An 18,642-nucleotide genomic window follows, 5' to 3' on the forward strand; every position below is an offset into this window, starting at 1 on the left:
CCTTCAAGGTAGGATTCATTTTGTCTCTCCGCACAGAAGCAATTGGGAATACGAACCTGCTTTCTGAGATAAGTTTTAAACATTTCCAGTCAATTAACTGAAAACAAAAATTACAGCTATCACTGCTTTTCCCAAGGTTTTAGCCAGTTTCCAAAGGCAGATCTCTGACATTACTGATCCAGTGATGCCATCTGGTGGCATTTGGCAAACATAAACTCAAATTTCACTCAGTGGGGCCAAGGCTGTGTCACAATCTTTCACAGTGCCCTGGATGGCTGCAGGCTTGGAGCCCTCTCTATCATAGAATCAGCTACATTGGGAAAGATCTTTAAGATCATCAAGTCCAACTGTAACCTCAGCACTGCCAAGTCCACCACTAAACCATGTCATTGAGGGCCTCATCTACACACTCTTTGAACACTTCCAGGGACAGTGACTCCCCCACTGCTCTGGGCAGCCTGATCCAATGCCTGAGCACCCTTTGGGGAAGGAATTGTTTCCAGTATCCAGCCTAAACCTCCCCTGGTGCAGGTTTGGCTTGAAAAGGACCTTAAGATCATCCAGTTCCAAGCCCCTGCCATGGGCAGGGACACCTTCCACTAGAGCAGGTTGCTCCAAGCTCTGTCCAACCTCGCCTTGAACACTGCCAGGGATGGAGCATTCAATACTAGCTTTGAGGGTGCTATCTGTTCCTCGTGAATCAGATTGTCATGTTTTGAGAATCAAATGGGCAAATTATTTCTATAGGGAAATAAGTGTTTCTGAGGGATGAGACAAGAAAGAATAAACAAACAGACCTACTTCTTACAGGCCTTATAAAATTAAGGTATCTAGGACTTTTCAGCAGACAATGGTCTAAGATTAACCAGCTCTAAAAGTAGCCTGTGCATGAAATTTGTTTTGTCTGAATATGGAAAACTGGATCCATAATAGTTATTTCTGACTAAATAAGTAAGCAGTGCCTAACTTGGTGATTGCCTGGGGATAGGCATGCAGTCTCATGTAGCAATAATTTCCACTCCTCTCTGCTTAACGAACAAATAACCTACTCTTGCATGACACCTAACTGCTGCAGCAACAGTGGTAACTGTAATTAGAACTTATGGACAACATTGATACAAAGCAGACAAAAATTGGAGTTAAAAATTTAATTGTGGCAGTACCGTACAGTGATAAATGTATCCCTACTTAAATATAAAGGAAAATGGACTTTTAAACTTGTATCTGGATTTCTGAATACAATGTATTGTGACAGGTTTTGATCTCATGGTGCCCTTTCAGTCAGATTTACTTTGCTGCATTTAGCCAAGGGCAAATAAATTACCAAATGGTCCTGAAAAAAATTCCAGTTCTTTTCTTTGGATTTCTTGGCTGTGGTGTTCTTGGCTTTTGACTTCCTTATCTCTTCATGCTGACAACCTTGTAAGAGTTTATTTTGGTTTTCTCGCAGTTTCCTACAAACTTTCTGCTCAGGGAGCTCTTTAAGGCACCTAAACATCTTTTACTTGCCCTTTTTCAATTTTTGTTAAAGCATTGTCAAGGAACAGGTCTAGATAAAACGTACTCCCTACAATCCTCACAGCTTCAGGTTACTGCATCCCTTTGGTGCTAACTCGCCCTATATACTGCAAAAGAGCCTTAGCCACCTTTTCACACCAAAACTTTGGCAGGTGAAGGTGAATTTGTTTTTCATAGAATATGCCAGTGACCAAGACACTCCTTAGCAGTGCAGGAAAAGCAGCTCCAGCTTCCTCATGGGTTTAAACATTGACTAGGAAAGTGCCACATAACCATGCAACGTCCAGGCTAAAGCCATCTTCTACTCCAACATGAACCAAAGTGCACCCAAGGATGCAAGATTCACAGGGACAAGAAAGCACAACAGAGTGAGTGAGGGGGACACTGCAGCCTAGTGTGTCCATCACTCATCTGGGATGAATAATTCCTGTGTTTCAGTGCTTTGCCTTAAGGCTGTGTACGTACTTTGCATGGAACAGCCACAACTGTATCAGTTTGAGACAGTTTCTTTTTACTGTGAGGCGGCATAATGTGAATGGATGTTGAACTACATTTGCAAGGCTTCCATTGACGTTCAAAATCCTTTACATTCAGATTGTTACAGTCAGATGTTCAATTATTTGACAGAGCCTAAACCATAAATCTGCCATCAATATATACACGAAAGAAAAATTTTGAGACTAAGTATGCAAAATATAACCTCAGGCTAGAGAGCCTTTTATCCTCTAAAATTTGGAAATTAATTCCAGAGTGATCACCAAATTCATTAGAGGCACAGAGACAATTAACGTAACCTAATTAATCTACTTCTTGCAGTGGGCCATTTGCTAAGCAGTTCAATGCACACTAGATGGCGCCCCCAGCCTAGAGGATTTCATTGTGCTGCTTCTCCTCAAAGAAAAGCTGAAATTGAGAAACATCTGTGGACTAAGTAGTGCATTTTCGGCAAAATAGAACTGGATGATGGGCTACATCGGGGGATGCTGAGGTCTACACTGTGTTTAGGTCCTCTCTGCATTGTTGCCATACTGTAGATAGGGTTAGGCACAGAAAAGTCTCATTCTGAGCTAAGTGCAAGTAACACCATTAACAAATGCTATAAAACCTAAGAGTAAATAAACAAAATACTCAGTGATAAGTTGCTTCCAGCTTGGATTACACAACACAGAAACCAAAAAAGACTTCTTTGTGTGTCCCCTGCAGTACAGACAAAGAACAAGAAGAAGTAGTCGGCCAGCAGAGCCCAGCACAAGTACTTACAGACAAGATTTGATCCCCTCGCTGCAGTTCTCCGCTGAGATCGGCAGGCCCGCCTGCTAGGATGAAAGACACGAAAATGCCTTCCCCGTCTTCTCCTCCCACTATGTTAAAACCAAGTCCTGTGGAGCCCTTGTGCAGGATGATTTTTCGAGGCTCTCTGTATAGAAACAAAATGATAATGTTTATCCATTCAAAATTCTCAGTGTGGATGTATTTTTCAAGGCATCTGAAGCATACTACATTTTGCTTAAGACACAATGGCTTGTTATTACCTAAAGAAACCATTTAATAAATGAGATAAATCTGTTAAGTGGAGACAGGTAAGATAGGAATTAACCAGCACCTTTCATTATTTTCAGCATTATTATTTTATTAACCAGCATTATTATTTTCTTCTTCCCCATGGTTGAATTCAAACATCTCTCTTAATTTCAGCCCACTGCAGTTATTTTCAATACATTGTGATGGGTTTATTGAAAACCAAAACACTGAAAGTGTTATAATCTAATTTGTAACAATATTATATGCAAGTAGAATCAATCTTTACATTGCAATGTTTTCATTGTAAGTTCTAGTCTTGCTTTTTAAACAAATGAACAAAGAAAAAACCCAAAACTCTAGGCAAAGCAATAGCAAGTGTGCTCGATCTTGACAGATTTGAAGCAAATAACATTTCTATGATCAAGCTAATAGAGCAGAACTTCATGAAAAACTGGCTTGCCATTATCAAGCGCTTGCAGTTGTAAAGTCACATGGCCGTTTTGTCACTGAACCAGACCAAGGGATAGCTGCTTTTGCCTTACTGGTTTAAAAAGTTGGTCATTTTGATGGAAATCAATAAATAGTAACAGCTACATCTACTACAGCACTTTCCATCTGTGAACTGAAAATATGCCCTAAAGGATACAAACATAATAACATGCATTTTACTGATGCAAGAACTTTTGTCCAGAAAGAGATGACTTTCCTAAGCAATCAAGGTACGATCCATGAGAAAGTGTCCCAGGTATTCCAGTCCCCAACCTCCACTCTACACAGGAGGTCTCAGATCTGTTTACACAAATAAACACAACCATATATACATATACAACTCCAATATTCATTGGCACTTACCCCATTTCAAATTTACATTTAAATCTAACAATTTACTTTTGAGAAGAAGTGTGAATGCTGTTATATTAGTATGTGTAAATGTTAAGCCCAGCCCTGCAAATACTCACAAACCCATGTATTTACAGACAAATGAGATGTTCTAATTCTCAGCTTTTACAAGTATAAGTTACCAGCAAAGTGACAACTGTAAAGACACAGACAGACCCCACCTACAAAAACATGCTCCAGAATTACTCTGATGGAAAAGATCCAATTTTTCCTCTGTACTATATAACAGTTTTATGTCATATGAATGGAGAGAGAGAGAGAGAAGTGACTAATTGGGCGATGTTATATTTGATGTAAGTCTTATAGCTCTCTGCAGGGAGAATTAGTCATTACATGACAATTCTGAAATCAGTAGGTCTTTGTTCATCTTTGTCCAGTGCTAATGTTCAACCTGTATCCCCAGCTTGATCACAATCTTTAAATAACATCTTAACTTTCTGAAACCGAAGCTTAACATTTCTGAAAGAAAAAAACAAAGCAATTTTTTACAACACTTTTGAAGGTGATTGTAACCTTTACTGAAAGTACTGGTCCTACTCCATATGTTCCTCCTTCTTACAACAATTTCTTTACATGTACAGCCACAAAACAAGCCTTTAAAAATACAGTGCTGAGAAAAAGACATACTGCCTTGAGTTTGTATATTCTTAAAGCATTTTTAAAGGGAGTTTTCTTCTGCATCATTGCTGTTGATTTGCCTTCGAGCAACACTTTTAGCACCTTCTTAAGTACATGCGATTAGATATCATGTAATCCAGGTCTAAGAATTCTAAACAGATTTTTAATTAGGAAGGGTGGCCTGAGGGTTGGAGAAGAACTAGGGCAGCAAGCTGGAAGCATGGATTCCTTTCCCCGCTTAGTCCATGCGCTGCTGAGTGATCTTGGCAAGACATTCGTTCTTCCAGCTTCAATTTCCTCATCCACAAAATGGTACGGTGACACTTGTCATCTCGAGTCCTACACATCAAAAGTACTTCGCAAGAGCTGAGCGACTGTGTCCTGGTTTCAGCCGGGATAGAGTTAATTTGGATTTACACACACAGTGTGGATTTAAACCATGACAGACTGCCATTATTATTAACCTGAATGTTGAGGAAAAAGAGGCAGTAAAGTAAAACAAATACATTTGCATGCGCTGCTGGTGAGAAATCAGAAGAGCTCTTGCTCAAGATGAAACTCAGTATTTCCACATATGACAGGCAGCTTGGATCAAATAGTTGAAAGCCAGTGCTAGGGAGAAAACTAGGTCAATACAACTGAGTATCTACTGAATAGTAAGCTGTGTAGCTCAACAAAAAGTTGGCCCAGTTATTAAGCCCTGTCTCTGATCAAGTCAGCAGATTTATGTCTAAAACGCTGTCAGTGCTATTTTGTGATTTTGGCCTTTTGACAGCAAAACTCACACTCTGCTCTTGGATCACTGTGTTCAGAGGAAGCTCAAACAATAATAGGGAAATGTCAGAAGCCGTGATTAGAACACAATGAGGTTTGGCTCCTGCTCTTTAGCCTAAGCAGGTCATTCTGGTAATGACTCAAATTTGGCTGTAGAGACTCTGACCAACCACAACATCTCTTCCTACTTCTTTACTAACTGAGTAGCCTGCAGAATCTGAAAGGTGGATTCATGAACATGCAAATGTTGTCATCATCACAGAAGTAACCTTTAGCCACAACTGTACTGCAAAACCTACAGAACTAAAGGCATATGCCAATTCATCATAATACAATAAGTATTTTTAAATATAAGTAATTGTTCCCATCTGCATAGTGTACTTAGTGTGAAAATGAAAAACACCTTATGATGATAATAAAGGTTTGTAGGATGTTATGAAATTGAAGTAGGAAAACAGTTTCTTAAGCAAACAAACTACAATACCTGCCACTGATCAGGTCATCTCCTAAAAGTAATGCAGAAATGAGTTATCTGTCAATGCTTTAGCCTCACGCAAAGAAAAGGCTAGTTTTGATAAAGATGGCGATGGGGATGTCACATATTTATTTGCCTGATATAAAAATTGATAGTCAACTCTTTTAATGTGATGGTTAAGAAGATCTAAGAACTATCTTAACTATCTGGGAAGCAACATCAGGAAAAGCTCTTTTGCTCCTATTAAAACTCTTTATGAAGATAATTCTAATACACACGAAAGAACTCCAGCCAGAACGCAGACAAATGCTGTGAAGGAGGCAATGGAACCAAAGACTTAAAGATGACATGGTGACGGGAGAGTAAAAAGCAAAAGAAAAGCAACTCGAATGTGAACGCTGTTTTCCTGCAGTAAAAGCACTCAGTAAAAACGTGTAGCTCTCTCTCTGCAGAATACAGCAGCTGAAAGGCAATTTCAGGGTAACTTACTTAAAAGCTCACTGTTTTGTCTGGAGACAATAGGTGGCACTCTGTAGCTACCTAAGAAAAAGCAACAGTCTTAACACCCAGTGTTTCTGAAATGCGTGTTTCTGCCTCCAGCTTTAAATACTTCTGCCATTTACAATTTCTTCTGCGATAAATACGGCTGAAGGTAAGTTTCTAGGTGCTAACAAAGCGTACTAGCACTTCAATTTTGTGTGTGTGCATGCTTTATGCCCTCCTGCAGCTCTGTACCAAATACAAACAGAGAAGAGCAGCAGGGGAAATCAAGCAGAAATTAGAAAGGAGTGTGAGATGAAAACATTCCTGGACTGACAGAAGGCAGCAGAAGGGAAAAGAGAAAGAAAGGAGAAAAAAGAGCAAAGAAAAGAGAGAACAGAATAAATTGACACAGTGGATCTGTGAAGGAGAACAGTGAAGGCACTAAAAAGGCAGAGAAAGAAGAAAGGAAGATTCACTATAATGGAGCCAGGAGCAAAGGAGCAAATAAAGTGCTGCAATCCACACAAATTTACAGGCTCGGAAATCAATGGGAGAATCAATTTGGATGGACTTGATTACTTGCTTCGGGGAATGCATCAGATCAGATTCTGTAAAGCACATTATAAATTGCAGGCCTGATGTAAGAGCAAAGTTATGAAATTAATATTTGAAACCCACAAGTAGTAACAAATCAGAGTGGGTGAAGCTTTGACACTTAAGAAAATGTCTTCTGTCATAAAGTGCAATTACCAAAAAAAGAATCAAAAAGTGAGGTATTTTTCCTCTTTAGCACTTTTTGTTGTTCCTCTTTGCTTATTTGTTCATTATCTTAAAAATAGCTGCTACATTTGTACTGAATATTTGATCAGTTTACTCTTTTACAGTAAGGAAATGACAAGACAAAAAAAGTGAGTATCCCTATCGTTCTTCTATAGACTGTGAATCCATAGTAATTCTAGATTTAATTCAAGAGATTAAAAACTGGACTGATAAAAGAAGGGGAAAATCTTTCTGAAAACAAGCAATTCTTCTAATAACTGGCTGAAAAAAAATCCATTTTTAATTTGCTTATTTTGTGCTGCTGGCTACATGAAAGAACACAGTTTTAGTATTCATCTCACACACAGCTCCATCTTTCTTTTCTGCCATCTAAAAAATTGGGGCGTTGACATGATTCTGTGCTTTTTGGAACATCTAGAGAAATAGTAAGCACACTGGGTGCTTTCAAATATCAGACCCTCAAGACTTCTTCAGTTATATATAATCAATGAGGCACCCCAAATCTGCAGGGACTCAGAAATATGACTTTGATCTTGCTCTGGCTGCAGGTTTGATGTTTTAGTATGGGGTATTTTGTTATCTAGGTTTTAGGGGTTTTCGGGGGGAGGGGGGGGGGGCAGTTCTTTCAAAAAATGCTGTTTGCTTCACAAAGGATATTAAAACCATACATCCATTCACAAACCTGCTGATTTGGTGTTACACTAACACATACCACAGAAAGCCCAGAAGACTATTTATCTTATTGCTTGCATAGGGGTAGTACCAGTCTCCAGCTAAGTCCCCAACACCCTCTGTGCAAAGCACCACACTCGTGTAATGCAACAATAAAGCATTCAAGCTACTTAAAGGAGCAAACAGCAGGAGGGAAAACTGAAGTACAGAGAAATTGTATTAGATGGTTAAAATTACGTATTAATAGTACATCGGGGGGACAAACCTCTCAAATGTAAGGGATCAAAGCACCCTTCTCTTAGGCAGTACAGTGTTTGGCTTCTGACAGTTCACTGTGTGAGCACTGAGCTATGCCTGCTTAAGGTCAGTTGGCTAATCAAGCCATTTCTTTTTCAAAACAATACTTGCAGTTTTCTGCTCGTGCTTGAAAAAATTCTGATAACTGCATTTTATTTCAGACAGCCAAAGGGCATTCATACTGGAAGGACCTAAAAAGGTAATTCAAAGAGAGTGAGCATTTTTCTTCACAGCATTTAACACCGAAAGCTAGGATGGACAGAGAATGTGCCAGTGTGTATGATGTTTTAAAAGCTGATTAATCACATCAGAGAGAATTTGAAATCTTAAGTAGCTTAAGGCCTGGAACATGCACACACACCTTTTAAAAAGACACTGAAGTTCAGGCAAAACCAAATTTACTCAGCTTACTTAAAGTTTAATATCATCTACTACTCAGCTTCACAAGAATTTAAGGAAAAACCTATTATCTGCAGTGCTCTCATCTGCTGTTTTATTGCAGTATCAGCTCTGTCACATCTTGGCTTTTACTTTTCTCCTTGTTATTCCCCTCTTAGGCTTGGCAAAATCTGTCCACCATGATGTGAAACAGCACTACCCCTTGTCTTCCTCCCCAGCCCTCCCTCTGATCTCCCTTTGCTCTGAGGTTTCCAAACCACCACAACCTGGCAGTGGTGGGGAGAAGGCAAACCCTCCTTGCTCCAGTCTTCAGTACTTCACCTCCTAAGAGCCTAGGAGAAGCTGAACACATCAGTGTTACCCATCAGTGTTGCACTAGACCCAGTAAGATCAGATCCCATATTTGTGACTTTAATTAGTATCAGCCTGATTTCAATTATGATTGAAACTAACACAAACAGGGAAACCTTCCAGTTACCCACTGCAGTCTCATTGAGCATCACAGTGCAGAGGGGTAACCGCCTTCTTAAACTGAGACAACGTTTTAGTTATGTGCAGAGGGTTCATTTTCATTACCTCCAATTGATTAGTGACATTTTACTAAATGCTGCTATACTAAAAACTAAGCACTCAGCCTTTAATGAAATGTTCATTTATCATATCAGATAGTAAAATATAATTTTGCTTACTATGGTTACCCATTCTGTTTTAAACAAGTATTTTATCTGTTTATTTCACTGTAATTTCCTTGGCATTTCTTGTTGATTGAATGCTGACATTAACTGTAGTAGCAATACTTTATCCCAACTTTAATACTGACTGCATTTTTAATGCATTTATTCTGCAAACAGCATGTCTAACTTGCCACAAACTTTGAAGTATGTTTAATACAAGGGAACCTACTGGGACCCAGACTTCAACCTGACTGATGCATGCATGAGCGCACTGGCTTATACATGTGCAACTTTATTTGTTTTGTGGGAACCCCTGTGGACTTTAACAGTTTTTCATTTTGACTTGTGTAGAGAAATTAAAGCCTGCACACCAGGCAATGTTTCCTGGCTACAGCTGGCAAGATGGAATTGGCCATTGTACAGGACTAATCTTTTACTTGAAAACAGGTCTGGGTTTTTACCGTGACACCTGACATTTACTTTAAAGGCACAGGAGTATGTCTCCTAGAATTGTAAAATCTCCTTGATTTCTAAAGCGACAATGTAGGACAGCTAATATGCTCTTACCTTTGAAAGGGACGTGATTACTCCAGTAGGCTCATTCATTTATAGTCTCACGTAAGTACTTGTCTCACTGCCCTGATCCAGGAGGTGCATTATTCACATGCTAATAATCAAATTAAATCCTGGAAACTGCATCTGTGTTCCACCTGTTATAGCAACTCCATACCAGGAAGCTTGCTTTGCTGCCTGCTTTTAAAAACTATTGGTTCCATATTGAAACCACTTTTCTATGAACTGTGACTTACAGCATTCAGTGGCTCTATTTACCATGAATGCTCCAGTTTTCCAGTTTGTAAACAAAGCTAGATGAGATGGACACGGTGACAGGCAACTGCACTGCACTGTCCGGAGACAGGAAGTATTCAAAGGCTAGGAGAATACCTAAAACTAGCAGTACCTCTAAGCCATGCTTCAAACTACCAATACACAGTCAGTTAGTAGCAAGCACTTTTGAAACACAAAGCGGTCTGCAGTATCTGTCATGTTCAGAATAAAAATTCTTACCCTTAGTCATGGTTCAAATGCTGTTTATTTACGTGTCAATATTTATATATATTTGAGATACTCGGTCATGTTGATAAATTCATTTAAAATTTTCATCAAAACACTCTTGATCAAATAAGTTGGAATCCCAGCTTCTAAGCAGCTCAGAAAAAGAGGTGACTGGTAGCATATAAAATACAATTTAGTCTGAATGTCAACTGCAGAGACAATAGCTATCACACACCACTAACATTATAGCTTAGTACAGTAGGATATCCAAGTAACAGGGTTTAGTTTTCATCCAGTAATTCTTCTCTTTTGGATACTCAAGAGTTAAAATTGTTCGTTAAAACCATCGAAACCACTGAAAATGGTACGTTAAAACCGTTTCAAAGAACTCAAACCAACAATATTCTCAAAGTCAAATGTTAGTTTTCTTGTTGTTAAACCATGCAAACAAACCATTGGGGGAGTGACTGATTAGATCACACTAACGAGAACATCAAAAACCTGTGAATTCATGCTTTTATACACACAATAAATCTGGCCACCTCATGTACAGTCATTACACTGTGAAGAATATATGGCTTGAATATAAAGGAAATTTAATCTTTAAAGACCTTTGGATTTTTTCACCTTGCTACTCTTCTTTTTTTGCTGCCCATGAAGTCCACAAAATCCCCCCCCTAAAAAAAATACTGGTTTTATGTATAAATCCATTACCCAGCTGAAAAAAACTATTAAAGTTTTTTAAGGATCTATTCTAGCCAGCTCAATTATCACATATTCAACAGAGTGGAAAGGAATCAATGCCAGCAAATGCAGTTCCCTCTGCATTTCTTTAACCCCCCCCATAATTCATTTCTCCTTCAGAGGACCCAATAATTATATTACTTCAGTGACTACACAGTCAGTCACACTGAGCCAGCATGGAGGCCACGGATCTGAGCACATACTAGGGATGCCTTGCACATAAAGCAGCTTTTTACAAAGTGCATCTCGAAAGCAATAAAATGAGTCACCTAAATACAAGACTCTGATGGAAACTCGGTTCCTAAAAGAGAAAAAATAACTTTGTTTTGACCTCAAATTGCGTTAGCTATAAACACACTTAGCAGCATGGACTTCACGAAAGCATTAGAATAAATTGAGCTTTAACGTAATGAAATATTTAGGGCTGAGCTGATTACTTATTTTTGCTCAGTGGTGTAGTAGGCTAACAGTCCCACTTTCCTATGTGAAATGAAATATGACTCAGTGTAAGTTGATTAGTAATAATTACAAGCCAGATATTCTTCTACCTCCTGAACAGCGGGAGACCTGTAATATCAATTGCAAATTCCCTCTGCTCTAATGATTCACACACAATATATGAAGTTGACTGCGTGGCCAGTACAGATTCTACAATGTATCTAAAAATTCACACAGACAGACTGATTTCCAAATTTCAACAGAAGTCTCAACCTACAGGACACCTCCTGAATTATGGAGTCCAGTAGACCAAATCAGAGACAGCGTAATAGGATTTCTTTCCTTAAATCCCAATTTAGCAGGTTTTTCTTTCCCTTTTTTTTTAAAATCCAATTACCATTTTAATTGATAAACTTGTTCTTGAAGCTCAGTTTTATTTCAAACATCAATTTATTCAAGAGTTGATCTGAGGAAAAGACAAGGCAATTTGTTATGATCCTCTCTGTTACGCAGAAAGAGAGAGAAAGAGATCCAAAATGAGAGTGTTTAAGCACTGAGAAACGTTGCTCAGAACATGTCCAGTCTTCACACTAGACAAGACGTGGAGCAAACTGATCTAACTTGAAATTAGCATTGTTTTGAGGTTGGATGATTAGGGCCTCATTTATAGATCACCTTCCAGATGGGAGCCCTTAAGCCATGTGCACCTTTCCTGTAGCTGTTTCATTATTCAATCTTATTCTCAATGAATAATCGCTATAGATGTCCTACATATTTTAAACAAAAGTTTAAAATCATAGATCTAGATAAGAAAGAAAAAAAAATTGAGACTTGTGAGAAAATCAATTCAGGCTTCATTTAGGAGTGGAGTATTTCACATATCTAACTCTTTTTCTTCTGACTGCACCACAGTAAGGTTGTAACAGAAACCAGCATACAAGATGACATCTTTCCGCTGTGGAAGCTTTGGATTCTCACTTTTATCACAAGAAAGAAAAGCTTTGAAACAGGACCTGACAACAGGCAATGACAAGTTATTACCCATGTCTACAAAATATTTCCAACAGTACCACATTTCCATGGGCGGGGAGAAAGTAATCTAACATTTGTTGTAAACTACACCAGTCGGTGCAATTAAAATCTGTGCTTCAGTGTTAAATATCAGCTTTTCTAATATCATAAAGATGCAAGAATATTAACTGGGGTTGAGAATGATTCATATTTTGCCCAACTGTTTTTGTTAAAATGGAGTCAGCTAAGTACTCAGAGCTGTGCTTTGACAATTAACACATTCTACCAGTACTTCATTCTCAGTTCCAGACACTCTTTTGTCAAAAAGAACTCATGCATACATTAAGAAAACAGAGTAAGACTTCACTGTGTATTTCCATGATTAGTGGAAAACATTCTACAGCTAACACATGTAAATATTGATATTAGCCAAGTGAGATGAATTGAAGACATTGAATTTAATGTATCTCCATGACAGATACTCTTATCTCCATGAAAAACAAACCTTCCAGTGTAAGTATCTAGAAAGGATCAGCATTAATTTGAAAGTAGTTATTTCTTCATCTCACAGACTTAAACCACATCTAGTTAACAGCTATGTGTACATGGGTAGTTCAGTGTCTGGCTTAGGGGTATCTGAGAGCTCTACAGGCAGCTTCAACAGAGAATCATCTTACCCTTCCACAGAAATGGTCCGCTGCAAGCTCACTGTGGGTGGACGCGTTGCAGTGCTGTGCTGGGAATGACTGTATGACCAAGGAAGAATAAAGAAAAGCATTTGTTAAAGAAATCATAGTTTCTCTTGTTCTTACTGTCTCTAGCAGTTTAGCTAATGCCAAATTAGAAATAACAATCAGATTGGTTCACACATCTCTAAAGCATTTTGAGTTCAGTCATGTCCCTCACTTCAAAAAAGGGTTCAACCCTACAAACTCTCTTGTTTAAAATCACGTTTCATTCCTCATTAATAGAGGACAAAAAGAGAGTAACTCCCCCTTATCTTTCTCATTCTTTTTAGAAAATACATATACACACCCAGTTCAGTGACTTAAAATAACTTAAATGCTAATTGTTCTGCTAAATATTCTAACCATAAACCACAAAGTGAATTCCAGAGCAGAAGGTAAACAGTAAATGGCAATGTTATCAATATAATTCTCAGTGTTTCTCAGGCAGAACGCTCAGTAAAAGAGAACATGCACTGCTTATAATTGCACCATAGTGTAACTTTGCATTTTACAAATTTTAACCAACATTCACTTTTTTTATCAGATTTTAAGTTTCTTGAGTTTTTCCACAGGAAATTTTATCAATCTAACACACATTTAGGAATAAACATGGTATTTTCTAAGCAAAATGCAGACTCTCTTGAAGAAAAATCTTTTTGATTAAAAATCCTGAGTTCTAATGGCTTTTCATATGTCATGTTGTCATGAGTAGTAACCTCAAAGATAATTATGATGTTACTTAAATCTAATAAATTACACAGTATATGTTAACTTCAGTATTGCACTATTATATAATAATATTGTTCCACTACTATTCATGTAAATGTAAAAGGATAACAACACAGCACCAAAGGCAGTTCTGCGATAATAAGTAGCATTCCTTATCCAAGGCAAACCTGAAACGCAGAAAGATCTGAGTGTATGTTCTGATTAGTTTAAATGGCTACATCACATAGTGAGGCCCAGTATTAATAATGCAAAATGCACATTAAAATGAAATCTTTGGGTCAGGTTTTATAGCTGTGACTCTACCAACAGTGCATTTAGTCTTTCTTTCAAGCTCCACATAAAACTCATGCTGTTCGTTCAGAAGAAGCACACCTCAAGCTAAAACATTGGATGTCAGTGAGCAACACATCTATTTTACATGTATTTTACCACTTAAAGTGTGTGATTCTCAGTCCCACAGCAATGCTGCATTTTACTGGTGCATTCAACTGATGGCTTTGAGGATTGATACTCTGTGCAAAACCTGAAGGCTATAATCCCTCTGTTGCTAAATATTTTCTATAGTGGATGCATAAATACAAAGAATTTTGTCACCATACTGTTCATAATGACCTTTACAGAATTAGCAAAAACTCCTAGTCTTTATAAAAGATCTCTGTTTGACATCACACACTTTTCTTTAATACATGACAAATTACCTTTCTGAACACCTACCAACCTAGATCTGAAGCTGGTATTGGCTGCACTCATAAATTTATTTCTGGATTTCACTATTCAGCTATGTTTAAAAAAAATGATTTCTTTTTATAAATGCAAGTTATTATTGTTTAAAACATATGATTCCTCTTTAGAAAAGTTGGCAAATATGTTATTTATGAACTTCCTAAGGAAAATCACTGTTGAAACATGAAACTGAAATGAGGTCAAACAGTATTTCCAGAAGTGATTAGGAGCACCATGTTCCTTGATTGTGGGTGTCGAGCCTAAAACAACTCCAAAGCCCTGCATTGCCAAGAGAGGATATCAACCCCTTTCAGCAAATCATCCTGTAACGTCTCAGCAGAAGCGCAAGGTACCCAGAACTCACTAATCACCCTCCTCAGCCACTTGAGAAATTGTCTGTGCCACCACATCTGCTTGGTAGATAACCTCACGCAGTATTGTTATGGCTGGGGCAAGAAGCAGCAAATTAACCAAAGGATTATCCAGACAGGGTGACAAAAGAATATTCAGAAGGAAGAGCAGATTCTTGGAAAAACAAAACACATTTCAATGATAGAGTGTTAAAAAAAGGACTGGGATGGCAATGTTATTTTCTATTATATAAGACGATCTATTCAGTAATGTAATCCCATGATAAGTATGAATTAAAGCAATGATTTCAATTCAGTATTCTCCTGCAATTACCAAACCACTCAAGCACTAGTTGTCATCAGTATCCCTCACTGGTATGACTACCTCATTACGCAAAGCTGTGCAAGGAACCTTATACCTCACTCCTTTCAACTCACTCCTATTGGCAATATTCCACTCATTAGAAACCCTTTTCCAATGCTAGCTATTTGTGACATAAAGTTCAAATGAGCTTTTGGCTTTTTTCATGAAAATAATTCATAACTGGTGGTATGAAAACTCATTTTCTGTAGATAATTATAAAAATCAAATTTGCTCAGTACAACCTGATGCCCTCTAAGGTATAGTCATGAATAAAATGACACCTAAAAATCAAAATCTGCAGTTTAATCACTGCTTGACACAAGTGGCTATCCAGTTGGAGACAGAAATAACAGTCTGATATCATTCCTCACTGATAAAGCTCCTGGTGGCTTCTGTTAAAGCAACGAAACCAGCAGAAAGAAGTTGTTTCCATCAAATGCTTAATACAGCTGTGCAAATGTCATGCCTTTTGTAGCACGAAAGAGAACTTCTGAGTTACTGCCACCAACGTTTTCTATGATGAATGCCTAAGCATAGGTACTTACATCCCTGTGAGCTATGCATATTTTTACATTCACGGATCTAAGTATTCAAAGTTTGACATTTAGGCTTATAAAAATGCTACCCTTTCTCTGAAATGATACAGAATGAACATCTCCATCGTTTTAATAATACAAAGTAAAGATATTTCAATATACTATTCAGTACTACAGCCACACAAGATGGGCTCTCCATGAAGAAATGAATCTCAAATTCTGTATAATACCAGTTTTAACTTACTTCCATTTAATTTTAGTCCATTGAGACAACAGGAATATCCTATTCTTGTAAGACAATTCATATGAATGAAGGAACAAAAATGAGATTATAAATTAATAATAAGGGTAAAACAGGGAGCAAAGAATCCAACCTCTCTTTTTTAACAGGTTTAAATTAGAGGGGGGGTTAAACCGTTTTCTTAGGCAAGGTCTGCCACTTCATGACTTTCCTAACTACTAAAAACAGAGCAGGCTGGTGTCAATGTATTTTTTTTAATGTTTCTTATTAAAATAATACCATCAGTAATTATTACAGTAATAAGAAGGTCAGTAGCCAGTCTCCTGAGTTTTAATTCTGTTCTAGCCTAAGGGTGCTCTGAAGGCATTTCTGCTGTGTGGGTGATGCTGAAACTGGAGGCAGCATCATAAACCCTTCTTACCCTATAGGGACCACATGAACTACGGCCTTTCCTTCACAAATGACACGTTCACCATTACACAATAGCCCAGTAAAATCCCTATTCAAGATGAAACAATCACTTTAGGGAAATATTTATTGTGTCTTAAGCATTCATAATGCAAATTGACAACTAAAAGTAAGTACAAACCACCATTAAGGGATCAGACTGCATGACAGTCAAATCAGAGTTCAACCCAAAGCCTGCCTATAGTATTGAGGGTGGAAGAAAGAAGATTGTTACAGTCTCAAATTTTTGTCTCTTTTGTTCATATAAAGCCAATACATATTGTCTATACACACAGAGCACTAGAAAAGCCATCAGCTTTCCTCTCCCAACCCACCTCCTATCAGACAAAGAACAGTTGTCCTCTACTTCCTATGGCCCTGATTTAGGAAACCTTTTGTTTTCATATATCTTTGTTTTGGCAAGTCAAAACTGACAGCACAAATGTCATTATTTGCTTCCTAAATCAACTGACTTGCATCTTCTCATAAAGAAGCAGTGATGCAGCTAGTGGCACAGGCTGGATAAAGACCTAGGACAGTGGTTTTGGAGCAGCATTTTTGACGTCCCAATTCTGAAACTGTCACACACAAGTATACAAACTCCATTTGTCTATCAATACGTTCTGTGCAGAAAAAACCCCAAACAAACCAACCACCACCCCCCCAAACTAGAGCTCCGAGTTATTCTTTGTTATCCACAATGCTAAAAGAAAACAGATTGATAAACACAATATTGAGAAAGTTCCACTGGAGAACAGTGAAGGGAACTCTTAACACTGAGTTTATGATGTATTCTCAGCATGTTGTTTCTTATGTCAAGGATTGAAGATAGCAGTGCAGTTGTTTATAAAGCTTCAAAGTTTTTGCTTTGATGGATGTAAGAGTTTAAGAAGGCAACATGCTTTCATTCCATTAATGTGGAGTTTTAATTCAGCTTAGTGAAGTGAAACCAGCTCTTCCCGATGCTGCCAACAGCTAAACTTCTAACTTAAATGAGTTTTTGTTCTCCTGTGAGATTAATTAGAAGACCACAAAGTGCTTTTTTCTATTAATGTTGTCTCCGCTACAAACACATGGATAATAGCCAGTACTGACAGTTACTGACCCATACTAGAGTGTCAAACTAACCAGTCTCCCATCAGAGGTAAATAGGAAGCTTCAGAGAATAGGACACTCAACCCTGCTACTTTCAGATCACCCTTCAGCAACAAAGCCAGACATGAGATGTGACACAGTTTTCATGCACAGGCACATGCAGTGAGGATTTTTGAAGCTCATTTTTTAAATGGCATCTGTACATACATTCTATCAGTAGCATTCCAAGGCTAAATACCTATCCAGTGGAAAACAGAAAAGTAACACCATGAAGGATGAGGCTGTCACTCTGCCTATAAATATGCAGAATAAGGACCACACTATATCTCTGTTCAGGTTCTCTGGAGTAATTTCACTTGCACAAGCAAAGTCAACAAGGTTTCTGAGCTCTTCTTCCCTTCCTGCCTGCGTGCCTGCCTGCCTTCCTCTCTCCCTTCCCCAAACAGCATCCACAAAGAGTGTTAGCCACATTCCCCAACCTAAAGTATTTGAGTTACCGCAGCCCTAAATTAGCATCCTATATCAATAAGGAAGAATGCAAGGTGAAACTGTGACTCAGAGGAATGCTTCAGCTCCTGGAATAAAGCTAATTATCCACCTTTGTTAGCAGTGTGCCTAAGTCAGCACCTACCTTCAAAGTGGTGAAACATCCACTCACTTCAAATCTGCTTCCTTACAGCTGAGGTAACTGCAGGTGATAATGATAAGCTTTAAAATGTGAAAAGTATGCTTATGTGAGAAGGAATTGTTATTTTAGTTTGAAACATAATGTTTAAAACAGCTAAAAAATTTGGAATGATGTGGGAGGAATTGAAATTAGGAATGCTGTTTAAGGAAGTACAGTAAAGAGGACATACTATTGTATTCCGATGTTTCCATGAAGGGTAAATACAGACCTACACAGTACCGTGAAGAACACAGCATTGAGCAAACCAGGGTTATTGAGTGAAAAACATAAGAAAAATATACTGTGATAAACTGATACGAAATGAAGTGCAACAAATTTTAGGAATCGTGAGATCACTTTTAATGACCCAGACATGCTACTTTGCTCTTCCGAGGGGCTATT

General features: G+C 38.1%; 1 protein-coding gene across 1 annotated transcript in view; it reads right to left on the minus strand.

Moving 5' to 3' along the window:
* LOC104402488 (disks large homolog 2) overlaps positions 1-18,642 on the minus strand; it is a gene marked incomplete at both ends in the record, with an annotated part of 363,023 nt that overhangs the window by 204,522 nt on the left and 139,859 nt on the right. The window contains 2 exons of the mRNA XM_010010378.1: positions 2,779-2,935; positions 13,038-13,106. Coding sequence (XP_010008680.1) covers positions 2,779-2,935; positions 13,038-13,106 — 226 coding nt within the window. The remainder of the gene's footprint in view (positions 1-2,778; positions 2,936-13,037; positions 13,107-18,642) is intronic.

This window comes from Nestor notabilis, unplaced genomic scaffold (assembly GCF_000696875.1).
Source record: "Nestor notabilis isolate BGI_N333 unplaced genomic scaffold, ASM69687v1 scaffold1630, whole genome shotgun sequence".
In the NCBI taxonomy this organism is placed as follows: Eukaryota; Metazoa; Chordata; class Aves; order Psittaciformes; family Psittacidae; genus Nestor; species Nestor notabilis.